This window comes from Panthera pardus, unplaced genomic scaffold (genome assembly GCF_024362965.1).
Source record: "Panthera pardus isolate Hobbes unplaced genomic scaffold, ASM2436296v1 HiC_scaffold_27, whole genome shotgun sequence".
NCBI lineage: Eukaryota > Metazoa > Chordata > Mammalia > Carnivora > Felidae > Panthera > Panthera pardus.
The window spans coordinates 25,719,020-25,732,999 of NW_026526843.1; the positions used below are offsets into that span (position 1 = coordinate 25,719,020).

Below are 13,980 nucleotides of genomic sequence, written 5' to 3' on the forward strand. Positions count from 1 at the left end.
CCAAAAGGTAAAGAAAGGCTAAAACAGCACAAGAAACAAACACTCCTCCACACTGACGGACATATGTCAAAGGGTCTCATGAGACAACAGGAAGAGTTCACAATGGCCAATGCCGTAACAATTTGAGCAACAAAATAAAGTAGCATGGAGTTTTCATGCACGGTATAAAACAAATATCCATGTGTCCCTACTGATATAAATTAACGGTTGAATCCATAATAGAGGAGAAGAGATCAAGCTCTCGTGCAGAAGAATTTCAAATCATTTATGTAGACACTTCACCTTCAAGGAGGTGGAGTGTAACTCCCTACCCCTCAAGTGTTGCCTTCACAGAGTGACTTCCTTCCAAAGAGCACACTATGGAAAGTGGAAGAGAAAGAATAATTTTACACTACCTCAGCCAGGTGATCAAGGTCAACATCAACAGTCACAAGTCATGCGAATGGCACTTTACCCCTGTGGTCTTCGTCCCCCAAACCCATAACCCCTGTCTAACCAGGAGAAAAACATTAGACACGTTCCAGTAGAGGACATCCTACAACATACCTGGCCAATACTCCTTAAAACTGCTAAGGTTATCAGAAACAAGGAAAGTCTGAGAAACTGTCACAGCCCAGAGGAGCCTAAGGAGACATGATGACTCTATATGATTGGGTATCCTAGATGGAATACTGGAACACACAAAAAGGCATTAGATAAAAACTAAGGAAATCTGAATCAAGTATGGACTTCAGTTTATCTATAAAAATAATGCTAATAGAATGTGATAGGTGCTGCTAGGTCACACGTACCTTTTCTCTGCTCACGTCTTTCCGCCTTTACTTCTGTTGCCGCACTTGACAGTCATTCCCGGTTTACCGATCTGACTCCCCCCTTGGACCATGAATTTCACAATGAAAGGGACTATGTCATGCACACAAGTAGGTCTCCAGACGATAGCACAGTTCCAAGGCACATTAGTGTACTTAGTAAATACTTCTTAATTAATGAACGACCACATCATACAGAAATGGTACTGAGCAAAGAGTTCAGAGAAGATACGAGAGGCTTAGAGTAATGACCATGGAGATAAAGAGAAGCGGGCGGATTGGAGAAGAGTTTAGGAGGTAGAATTTTTAAACGCAGGATGTTTTACTGGATGTGGAGAATGACAGGAGGAGTAAAGAATGGCACCTGGCTTAGACAGCTGGGTGTGGGGCAGAGTTCTGGGCTGTGAGCACATCAGAGATAAGACAGGTTGCTTTCCTCCAAGCTCACATGGTTTGTTGGGGGATACAGATACAAAAATTGATACGATACGTAATCTCCAGAACAGAGGTAAGTGCGATGCAGATAACCCAGACTGGAGATTTAGGGAAGGCTTTCTTCAGGAAATGATGCCTGAGTAAAGCCTTAAAAGGCACGTGAGGATTTACTAAGTGAAGAAAGGCTTGCATACCACACCAAGGAATGTTAAAAAGCTTTTAACGTTCTTAAAGATGGGGCCCAACAAACGTTAGGATCAAGGAAAATATCCCCCAAACCAATGTTGCTACAGCCATTAAAAAAATGGGATTAGGAAGAATCAAAATTAATTAATGAGCTCAGCCATGTATGCAGATAAAAATGTCACAAGAGATTCCATGCGAATATGTAATTGAAGAGTTTCAGGAATACCAAAATCTGATCAAGGTAACTTTAGTGTCACCTTTAAAAGGTATGGCTGATTGTGATTATAACTGAAAAAAAAAAAAAGGTCATATATAATCAGTTCTGTTATGCCCTGAAATAAGACAAAATGGATTAGAAAAGTGTGGTGGTCAGCTAAAAAATGGAAGCTCGGAATGGAAAAGTTTGGGAATGTTATCTCTAGCACAGCCCTCCCCACACCAGACTCCTCCATCTTTGTACCTGCCTTTCAGTTTACAACAGGAGCCTGGAGGCCGGCGGGGCCCCCAGTGAGGCAGGAACCCTGGAGAAGAAGTAAGATTCTGAAGGATGGGGAAGGCAGGAAGACAAGAACTTCTGTTTGGGATTTGTTGAGTTTGAGGTGACTGTGAGCCATCCGGGCAGTCATCTAGTAGGTAATTGGAGAACCGGGTATGAAAGACATTGATGACAAAAATTATTTCCTGGGATTTTCTCTCTTCTGCTTCTTTCTCTGCCCCCCATACAGATGGTATTGAAATACCAGCTTCATCACAGGTTGGCAGTACACACTGAGGTGTTAAATACTCAGACCCATTACTAGAAAAACAAAGTAGCATCCATCCCCTCAGTACATGAGAAAGATCCGTTTCGGGTCTTTTTTTTGCCATCTCCTAAGAGAATTTTCCATCTGTGACAAAAGGCAGACCCCAGGGGATGTATAGTGAACAAACTACTTTGAATAACTTTACTTTTCTCTTCCTTAGCACAAGTCCTGCCCATAAATACTACCTGGCTATGGACCCTGTGTCTGAATCACTTTATCTATCGGACACCAACACTCGAAAAGTCTACAAGTTAAAATCTCTTGTGGAAACAAAAGATCTTTCCAAGAATTTTGAAGTGGTGGCGGGGACAGGTGATCAGTGCCTTCCCTTTGACCAGAGTCACTGTGGAGATGGCGGGAGAGCATCGGAAGCTTCACTGAACAGCCCTCGAGGTAAAAAAAAAAAAAAAAAAAAAAAAAATCGTTTGTTCATCTAACAATTTCATTTGATCTCACAAAATCCTAAGACTGTTGCCATACTATAGTCCATCTATCTCAATATTGCCTCTGACACACATGGTCTCTGAAGTCCATCCCAGAAGACAGGCATGGTCAGGACTAATTTTTAGCTGATAAGCATTCGTATTGTCATTAGTGTTATTAAAATGTTGAAATGCTTCTTTTCCGGTTGATACATAATTATTTCCCAGAGCCCTCTGAGTGCCTCCTGTACGCCCCACCCTCTCCCCAGAGACTACTTCCTGGAAATTCCCAGCAGTCCAAAAACTGAAGGGTTAACTCCTGGCCTGTCCTGGTTGGGATCAGGTCTGTGCTCACCTTCTTTCTACCCCTGTGAAATACGTTGAGTATTTCACAGAGTCTGGACATTCCTGGCTCTTGCTTAACTAAGAATTAACAAACCTTTCTTCCATTACTTTATCTAAATCATTCTTAAAGCTATTTGTACTTTCACTTTATGTCCTCCCTAGGGTAGCAAATTCCAGTTTTTTTCATTTCTCTTTTCTCTTTTCTTTTTTCTTTCTTTCTTTCTTTCTTTCTTTCTTTCTTTCTTTCTTTCGTTTTGTTTTTTTGTTGTTGTTGTTGTTTTTGTTTTGTTTTTTTTGCCTTCTGTGGGAGTTCGGCCTTACTTTTATTTGTCCTAAATTTACTTCTCAGTCTTCCAAAGCCAATCCTCAATTCTGTTGCCTGAGACTTGTGAATAAATCTGCGTTCTCTCAATCAGCATCATGATTTTATACACTTGGATCATATTTCCATCTTAGGCCACTAAGCTGAAGGATAGTCACCTTTAAATCTGTTACCCTATATCATCCACCCAATCTCCTTAATTATTTAATCATTATTCTCTGTTCCTTCTCCACAATGGTGTGTGTGTGTGTGTGTGTGTGTGTGTGTGTGTGTGTATGTGTGCGCGCGTGCATATATCCTTCTAGACTTTTTTCTAGGCATATCATAGAAAATGCATATTTTATTTTGTAGTAATGGATTCATTGTATAGAATGCTGTTCTATAATCTTCTTTTCACACACTTAATATATTATGAACATCTTTCCATGCCAAAAAATATAGTGAGGTCAATGTGTTTCATTTGTTAGATGGTTGCTTATTATTTCAAATTTTAAGAGGTTACTCTTTAGCCATTTGACATTTGCCATATGGGGATTAAATTCCAACTATAATCAGAGTTTAAAGCCTTCCCTTTTTTTCAAGGCCATATTCAAGTCCGATGTCTTTCATAAAGCCTCTCTGGCTAACCCTAGTCCATTAAATCTGAATTTTTCTAACAGTGTCTACACTACCCAATTACCACTTGATTATATTTTGCCTTCTTTTACTTTCTAGTTCTTTCTTGAATAGGAAGTTTTTTACTACCGAGGTAAACTACTAGAGCTGAGAAACTACATCTAATTTTTTTTTTTTTTTGCATCTTCCCCACTTCCTCAGCAATGTCTTCTACAGTGTGGGATCGACATATGTGCTCGTCGTGTAATTGATCAGTTAGGTAGCTCTTATCTATACCAAATATTCCCAAAAGGAATTTCAGTTGTGCTTTAAAAATATGGCCTCTTTTTCTCAAAGGGAATATAAGCCCCCCACCCAAATATTATGGTAAAGTGTTTTTAAAATATTTCTTTCTTCTCTTGTGCCAGCTCTCATTCCTTACACATAGTAGGTCCACAATAAATACTTGATGAGTGAATGCATAACTCAGGTGCAACATATAATCAGCTCATCTTTCAAGGAAATATATCAGGCTGGGTCCCACCTTTTACACAGATTTAAAACTCATGCAGATATTATAAGGATTTCTGCATAAGAAACAGGGAGGAATCAAGCTTGTATTGTGCCTGAAATTGACATCCTCCTGAGTTGCTGCTTGAATAAAAACCACTCATCTCACCTACCACATTCAACCTGCCACATAAAGGATGAATATCTCAGCTTTTTCAAATAGAACAAATAATTGGTTCACTGCAGGGTTTTTTTTTTTCTTTGCTTGGAAAGCAGCAATAATAGAGTCCTGATGAACAAGATTTACATGAACTCTTAAAGCATCAGTAATGAGAGTGCCAAAATTTATATATCTATTAAAGATAATATTAAACTAAGTTTTTCTTCTTCTTGTAGCTAGTAGTACATTTTTCTTTGGCTTGATTTACTCGTCTTTCTATCCAAGAGTGGCCTTTATAATAATCCAGTACACTTTATCCATCCCAAAGCGGGCAGTGGCCCTAAGAACATCTGGCTCAGGCTTCAGAGAGCTAAATGTCTAATCCATCCGAGACAGCTTTCACCTAACATGCTGAAGCTGATGTTGACAACCTCTGCTCTGATCCAGTGAGTGAATGAGGATATTGAAAGGAGGGGACTGTGTGGCTCACACTAAGTATCCACCATGTCTTCTTCAGCCGTGTTAACAGTATCTGAAGACCCTGTTAGAGATCTTCAAAATCACTCAGATGGCAGAACCTGTGTCCAGACATCAGTTGCTCTTGAAATTGCTGGTCGGGACACTTAGATGCCTGGCTGGGGCACCTATCTCCTTGCTGAACGTAGACAGCACTCACCATTGGCAGTGAATCAGAAGTGAGATTCTCATTATATGGAATGCTGCAGGGCAATTTCATAGACTTCTGTAGAAGAAGGAAAAATCATGCAAGAAGTCATTAAAGCACAGTGTGCAAATTGAGGGGAGAGTATTGCTAATTGCTAATGATGTCTTTGAGGTTCTCCTGCAGGTTCTTTATCTCTCAAGAAAGACCAATTTGTTTGTTTTTTTCTTTATAACTACCATGCACCCCAGCTCCTTCTTCCTTCCCCCATAGAAGACAGCAAATGTTTAATGGATTTCTTTAAGGAGAAGTTTGATTTTTCTCTCTACCTAGAAGCTAATAAAGAAAAGCTGTAGATCAGTAGAAAATGGAAATGTACATCTAGGGAGTACAATTTCTAGGTTAGGAAAGAGAGCTTGCTCTAAGACTTTAACAAGCAACATATTGCAATTATAGGCAGGCTCTCCAACATGTCCTTAATTATGCAAGGTAAGTCAAATAAATGTTAATCTGCAAGACAGCTCATTTATTTTCTGAATCTATTCTAAAAATAGGATGAAATGAAATTTGCTTTTGAGATCATTCGTCCTAACGTCGGAATAAATTATGAAATGGGATTAAAAACCAGTCAGCAAAAGGTAAAAGGTCATAAGCCATGGGAATTTTTTTTTTTTTTTCCGAGAAATGGCAGCAAACTGTGACGAATGCCAGGTTAGGGAAGCTACACTTTCTTGTTCAATGCATGTAATGCCAGTGTTTCTCTGGATGACCCTGTGTAAGTCACTGGGCCTCGCTGTGGTTTCATTTCCCTGAACACTAAAATAGACCTGATGATGCCGTTGACTAGTTCTGTTACACTGGACTAGTCATTTAAACACTGGGTGCTGAGATGCCTCAACTGTAAGCTTGAGGGTGTGGGATGATCTCCCTCCCATCTCTAATGCATTGAATAGCCATAACTATAACTTAGACTGTGCCATATATTTTACAATCTCTAGTCTTCACAATGATGTACAGGGTAAATCACATTACCCCCAGTGTTATAGATAAGAAACAGAGACTCGGATAGGTTAAGAAATTTGCCCGAGTTCACAGTTTACAGATAACACTGGAATTCAAAACCATGACAGAAGAAAGAAGCCTGTGATGCCTCCACTATATCTCACTGCCTGTCTTCCAGCTAAAATTCATGATCTCTTTTGGCTTCCCTGGGAGGGTAGGAAATATTGGAAGATGCTTCTTAACCTAATGACACATACATAGTCAAAAGGAATAAAATGTTTTTATTTGCAAGATAAATGACTTTCAGCCTAGTTTCCTTTTCCTATTAAAACTATTTCTCTGGGGTTTTTTTCTGGCCTAGTGTTGCACACACAGTGCACCACACAGCATTTACATACCCTATAAAAGTAATTATTCAAGTAAATCTTCAGGAAACCTTGTTACATCTCTTTGGAAGATTCTGCAGTTAAGAACCTCACCAACTTGTTCTTTAGGGATGGAGGCAGGAAACCTTAACTTTATTAAATTTCTTGATTGCACCTGGTAACTACAAATTTTACTTAAAGGAAAAATGAAAGTCTCCCTGAATAGAATTTCATATAAGATAGCCCCTGGGTACTTCTCCTGGGAATAAGTCTTTATCTGATCCAGTTTTATGCACTTTGAGTTGAATCCCAACAAAGAGAAACATTTGCCATTTTGCTCATCAATACTTCAATGTAATGGGGCAAGGGAAAAAGTTTAGCAAAGAGGCTGATGGCATGCTAATCCCTGGCATTGTATATAAGTTTGAATTGACTTTGAAAGATGCTTTTAAAACATGCTTGGATGATGTAGTTGAAACTTAGGTTCCATTTATTATTTTTACTGCAACTTTCTTTAATTCTACAGAGAACTCAAACTAATGAGTCATGTAATAGATGACCAAGTACTTAAGCAGAATGTGAAATGGTACTAGGTGGAAATATAAAATAAAATTTGTGACAAGCTGAATACAATTATTTTCTTAAGTAGATACAGAGGGTGAAGGAGTGGCTGGACATGATGACATTAATCGATGACTTAATTTGGTTCTCTTGGACCTCACCATGGATTCTATCTCTGTTTCCATGTGCATCTTTAAGCAAACTGACCTCAGAACCCAGCAGGGTTTCGGCAATATCCAGATGAGTGCAAACAGCTCCTGAACATTCCCTAGGAGGGAAATGATCCTTAAATCTTAGCAGCTTCCAGAAGTGCTTTCAGGGTATTCATGACACTAATCATACAGGAGTCACTTTAACTTTATTAACAATTAAGAAATCTGGGCATGAGAAAGTCTAGATAAAATTATCTGATTTTGTCCCTACACAGACATATCGCAGGTACATCCTGAAGCTCTACTGATTCCCCCAGCATCTACATGATATTCTAAATTCGGGGCTAATGGGAAAAATGCTAAAACTCTAAGTGGTAGCATCTTGCTGATGTCACCAGGGTCTATGAGGGACAGAATATAGTGAATGAACAGGTACAAGAATGTTCCTTTGGTTCTCCTATGCAATGGAGAGCAGTAATATTTTTCCTAAATTCCTTTAGTACATGATCCATCATGGTGGCATAAACATCTGGATTGACACTAAGGCCAGCCCTCACCAAAATTCCAGGCAGGCAAGCCACAACATGAGCAAAATGAATGGTATATGTAAGAAACTACAAATAAATCAGTATTGTCGAAGTAAAAATATCCACGGGTAATAGGAAGAGCGGGAGCATGAATAGGAAGTTTTGATTTTATCCTGTGGGCAAAGGATTTGAAGTGAGAGAGTGACATAATCATCCAGTGCACGCATTTTTGATACATTGTTTTGGGGACAGGGTTGTACATGCACCAGAGTAAGGCTGGGGCAAAGAAATCCTAGAGCGTACTGATATCTATAGGACACAGAATGGAGGGGAATCTGATGAAGGAGACAGAAGAAACCTTCAGAATAAGTGAACAAAGAGAGCTTGGTATCCAGGAAGCCAAAGGAATCCTTTGTTTTAAGAAGGTGTGAAATGTTACACATTTGTAGCCATTGGATTAGGCAATGAGGGGTTCCTTGGTGACCCTGCTATAAGTGGTTTGAGTAGCAGTAGGGATGGAAGTCAAATCACAGTAATTTAATGAACCAACAAGAGGAGAGAAAGGAAATGCCTCTAGTGAAGATCACTCTTCTGAGAAATTCAGATGCGAGAGATACAGTGATAAGTAGTGAGAAGACAGGGCACTCAGAGGAGGCTTTATCTTTATGAGATATGGCAATGGTTATAGGCAAATGGAAAGATACAGAAGGGTAGAGAATAAATGATGAAACCAGGTCTGGAGAAGCTGAGAGGGAGAAGGCCTTGAAAGGGAGGGGAGATTAGAGAGACCATTCTAAAATAATGGTGGGTGTGGTGACGAAGATAAGTTTGTAGGTAGAAGGAGCTAGAAAGTTGATGGTACTCCATTCTGATAGCCTCAGTGTCCTCTGAGAATTGGATCTATTCCACTAAAAATGAAGAAGTCAGGATAGGCCTTTAAGGTACATGGGAGAGATCTGGAAGGGACAATTAGTTAAGAAGCCTTTCCGGGTAAGATCAGCATTCTCTCACCCATGGCCGAATTCCCAGCTCAGCTTCAAGGCATTTTCCATGAGGACTTTCTTCCCACATCTTTGTCTGAGAATCAGAGGTGCCTTAAGAAAAATGTGTTTGACAAAGCCTTAAAATTCAGGCAAAATATTTGTTCCTTACTGCTCGGTGATTTCATGCTATGTCCACTTCTGGAGATTTCTTTCCTAAACTATGTTTTTGATCTCTGAGTTTACGGTAGCTATGCCAGAGGACTTAGTGCCTATATGCAACCAGAATGAGAGCTTAATGTGTTCCTAGTAGTTGTTCTAATGCATCCGCTTATGTTGGTCAAAAGATTCGACCTTATATTACGTCAGCAGCTGGAACTTGAGAACCTTTCTGCCTATTCTGTCAGAATCTTAAAGCCGTCAGCTGTTGGTGTGGAGAAGTCAGACAAAAGGAAGGCACATAATGCTTAGCCTTGGCTAATGGGTCCAGGAAACATCAATGGTTAATACGGAGAAACCTGTATTAAGTTCATTTAAGTTTTATAAAGCTACGAATGCATTATTAAATGACTTTTTCTTCTGCATTTATTTTAATTTTCATGCATGCATAATATTCTAGCAAACACAGAAATAATATTTTAGAGGCCAAATACTGTGAGAAATGAGTTCCCAAGTTCTGGAGTCCAACACAACTAGATGCATATCCCAGATTCACCGCTCATTAAGTGTGTGACCTTGAGTAAGTCACCTAAATTCCCTGAGCTGTGGATTCCTCATCAGTGAAGTGAGAATACTAGTGCCTACACAACAGTGTTCAATAATACATGTGAAGTGCATCATAAAGTGCACTGCCCAGAATGTAGTGTGTACATATTAAATGTCACCTGCCGTTATGATCAGGCTTGCTATTTTGTTGCTAATAATAATATGTCTTATAGTAGTCACCCAAACATGGAATAAGTTACTTTGGAAGGAGGCAGCTGCCATGTCCTTCTAGGACAGCCTGAGACTTGATCATGTCTAAGAAGCAAGAATCAAGGTAGGGTGGGATTCAGGTATTGTATGTGATTTGACTAATCTGTCGCAACCTTGAGATGCAGTAATTCTAGTGCTGCTTCCTTATACGTGTTGTATTTTGAGAAGCCCACAGAGGCCCTCCTAACCAAAGCAATTCCCTTAGGAGCCTACCGTTTCACCATTAAACTCACTCCATAAGGGTTTTCTTCAGATATGAACTTCCATGCTTAGTGCAGGGTATTGCCTGGGAGAGCAAAACCTTAATTCCTCATTACAACACTTTATGGGGGCCTCAAGGGCATAGAGCACAGGATGGATGTGTTTGAATACGTGAGATCACCTAAGGGGGACAAACCAAGGTGGGAGCTGGTCTAGGCGGCATGGGGAAATGTGATGCTAGGTATCCAGCAGAATGGTGGCAAAGGAGCGGGGGGGATGGTGAAATAACAATGATAGACTTCTCCTCTTCGGTATTGTCTGAAATGAAACCTAGACCCCTACATATCAAGCCAAATAGCACGGAATTATGGTTCTTCCTCTTTTTATTTAGATCACTAGCCCAGATAACTTTGCTTCCTTGTCGCAGCCCCTCAGTGCCACATCTTTCTTTTCTGTCCACTTAAGAATCACCTCAGCTGATAAAAAGAGGAACCCCCTCCCACCAAACAAAAACGGCAGAGATCACACACTAACAGACTGCAAATCACTTAAATCATATTTTGAGTGGTGTATTATGGTAACCTATAAATAACTAATTGCATAAAATTGCTTTAGTAGTTTCTAGATGGCAGCTTTAATTAAAAGCACCAGAGACATTTAGAAGTTTAGAAATGGATGGCATGTAATTTGCCCTTTTACCAACCATAAAATGGTAATTAAGGAATTTGATTCACTTCTTCCTATTAAAAGTTTTATGAGAATTGCAAGTTCCTTCTAAATACAGTTTCTCTTCAGCAGAAGGTAGTACGTTTGCTTTATCAGTCTTCTCCAGCAGGGTAAGATGTTTTAATGTACAAATTCTTCAGAAGTTAATTAGGAAATTTCTTTCAGTGCAAAATGTTTGTTTTTGAGATTCTAAAACATGAAACTGTATTAGAGCTAAACCTTTGATCATGGCCCCATATTGCTCTACCATCAATACAAGATGGCTCAATAATTTCAAGTTTACCTAATGCACGGAGCTATCAAATCAAAGAAAAGAGGAAGTCCTTTCCTGCTGAGCCTAGCATGCTTTGCTGATTCTCGAAGGAATCTGAAATCTACAATGTGTTGGCTTCCCAGGGAATCCAGAACATTCACTCCACAACAGAGGAGTCATCAGAAGACGTTTTTAGTTTCATTGGTCCTCCAGCAATACTGGATGCACGTATAGAGTGTGAAACTCCCAACAACATGCAGCAAACCCAGATGTCTTTGGAAACCCACGATTTTAACATCATCAAGAGCTAAAACACAGCTGGAAATGGAGCCAGGAAGCCCATTTTTCTTTTTATAATTGATGAGTTGATTGCATTTTTTTTGGCCACTTCAGCCCAAATATCATAGATGGCACCACACAGGGCATTTAGACCAGTGTTTTGAAGGCACTAATGACTTAAGTTATATGCACATAAGAAAGACTGCTGCTAGGTTTGTTTTTTTGTTGTTGTTTAAGTCAAGCAGATTCTCTAGTTATCCAAGCCAGATGAACCTAAGCAGCACACTGATAAAGTGGGACATGTTTGAAATGTCTCCTCTGTATTCCCTGGTTCACTGATTCCCCTGGCTAACTCTGAGCCCTTGCTTCAACCCTCAACCTGTCTCCCCTGCATAGAAATGCACCCTGTTCTCTTCCCACCCTCTAATCAGAACTAGGCAGTCCACAGTGGTATACTAAAAGGGGATGGGACAACAGGAGGGATATTTATTTCATCCGTGACATTGTTTAGAATTTCCTATGGATGGTGACAGTAAACACACAGACCTGCTATTCATCAGTTTCATTACTGTTTTTACCGTTTCTACTGAAAATTCACTCCCTTTACTGTCGGCACCTGGGACAGACCACTCCCACAGCCCTCAAACCTTGGCACACCCTGGCAGGTATAAAGAAAATACTCACAAAGTAGTATTCACTGGAAAGTTCAGAATGCAAATTGTATAAACTGTGTGCTGCTACTTCTGTAAGGGTACAGGGGTACTGTGTACATACAGAGAAAAACTGCAAAAGGAAGTTTATCTAAATGTTAGCAGTAATAATTGCTGCATAAGGAATGTTGAGTGATTTTATTTTCTTCTTAGTTTTCTGATCATGTATTATTTTTATAGTTCAACAAGAGACAAAACATGTTATTTTAAAATACATACACATGTATGTACGTGCACGTGCGTGTGCGCACGCGCACGCACACACACACACACACACACACACACACACACACTGGTCCTATCCTATGGCCAATCTCTGAGGACTCAAGTGTCTTTGCTTTCATAGATGACAGCTCTCCAGCAGGGGTGTCATAGTACTGATGGTTGACAGTGGGGTACTCTGATCTGAGCACGATACTGGAGACCTGCAGATGGGTTAATAACGTAAGTCAAGGAAGAAACCTAAATGAAATCTTTGAAGGCATCCTGGCAGGCCAGTAGTAAAAGATATTTTAATTACATTTATTATTTTTTAAGAAAAAGAAGTATAGGGGTGCCTGGAGGCTCAATCGGTTAAGCATCCAACTCTTGATTTTGGCTCAGGTCATGATCTCACGGTACGTGGGTTCAAGCCCTGCATCGGGCTCTGCACTGACAGTGAGCGGCCAGCTTGGGATTCTCTCTCTCCCTCTCTCTGCCCCTCCCCTGCTCGTGCTGTGTCTCTCTCTCTCAAAAATAAACATTTAAAAAAAGATGTACAAAGAATACAAATTAAAATGGCCTGTAATCTTACCATCTAGCTAAGTCCTGTTGATATTAAACATAAAAATATAAAAGTAATATATGTCTATGGTTTTAAAGTTTGAACTGTATACAAAGGTACAGAAAGCAAATGCCAGGCTTCTTCACCACAAACGCACACAACTCAGTTCCTCCTTTTAAAAGTAACTAGTGTTAACAGTTTGTGATTCCTTTGAGACCTTTATATTTTTTTCCCTTACACGAAAGGAATTGCACCATATAGATGACTCTTCACCCTGCTTCTTTCATTTAATAAAATATCTTGAAGACCTTTCCAGGAAAGCATGTGCATACCTACCTCTTTGTTTTTAAGAGATATATAATATTACAACATATGGGTATACCATAATTGATTAAGCCATTTGCTTCTTGGTGGATATGTTGTTGCCATTTTTTAAAAAATCTTTTACCACAAAAGTGCTGTGCTGAACAACATAGTTCATATATATGGGAGCACTTTTGTAAATATATACATAGGATTAATTTCTAGCAGTAGTAGATATTTCCAAATTGTCCTCCCAAAAGACTGAACACATTGACATCAACAGTGTATAAATGTGCCCATTTTGCCATACCTTTAGCTGCTCTGAGTATCACTCAACGTTTTTTTTCAATTTAATTTATTTTTTGAGAGAGAGCGCCTAAGCGGGGAAGGGACAGAGAGACAAGGAGATAGAGGATATGAACTGGGCTCTGCACTGACAGGCTGACAGCCCCCGAACCCGGTATGGGGCTCAAACTCACGAACCATGAGATCATGACCTGAGCTGAAATCAAGAGTCGGACACTCAACCGACTGAGCCACCCAGGCGCCTCTTATTAAACCTTTTAATGTATGTCCATCTGATCAGTAAGAAACGGTATCTTGTACCCTGTATGTAGCTTTAATTTGTATTTCTTTGATTATAAATGAAGTCGAGTGTCATTTCATATCTGTTGTGACCATTTGTAGTTCTTTTTCAGTAAACTCACTCTGCCAATTTTTCTACCGAGCTGTTGATTTTTATGTTTTGTCAATTAGAAAAGCATCCTTTGTCCCTCATATGTGTAGCAAATATTTTCCAAGTTTGTAATTTCTCCTTTTTTAACCATATAGAAGTTTTATAATTCTATATGGTCATATTTGGCAATATATTTCTTTAGGGTCTCTGACGTTTGTGCCTTCCTATACTAAACATATTTTTAAGGCAGATGGGCAGGG

General features: G+C 39.6%; 1 protein-coding gene across 6 annotated transcripts in view; it reads left to right on the forward strand.

The window, feature by feature from the left end:
• The window catches only part of TENM1 (teneurin transmembrane protein 1), a 781,688-nt gene that overhangs the window by 677,336 nt on the left and 90,372 nt on the right, over positions 1-13,980 (forward strand). For all 6 annotated transcript variants that reach the window (XM_019438138.2, XM_019438139.2, XM_053892078.1 and 3 more), the window contains one exon: positions 2,394-2,626. In XM_019438138.2, the coding sequence (XP_019293683.1) occupies positions 2,394-2,626 (233 nt within the window). The remainder of the gene's footprint in view (positions 1-2,393; positions 2,627-13,980) is intronic.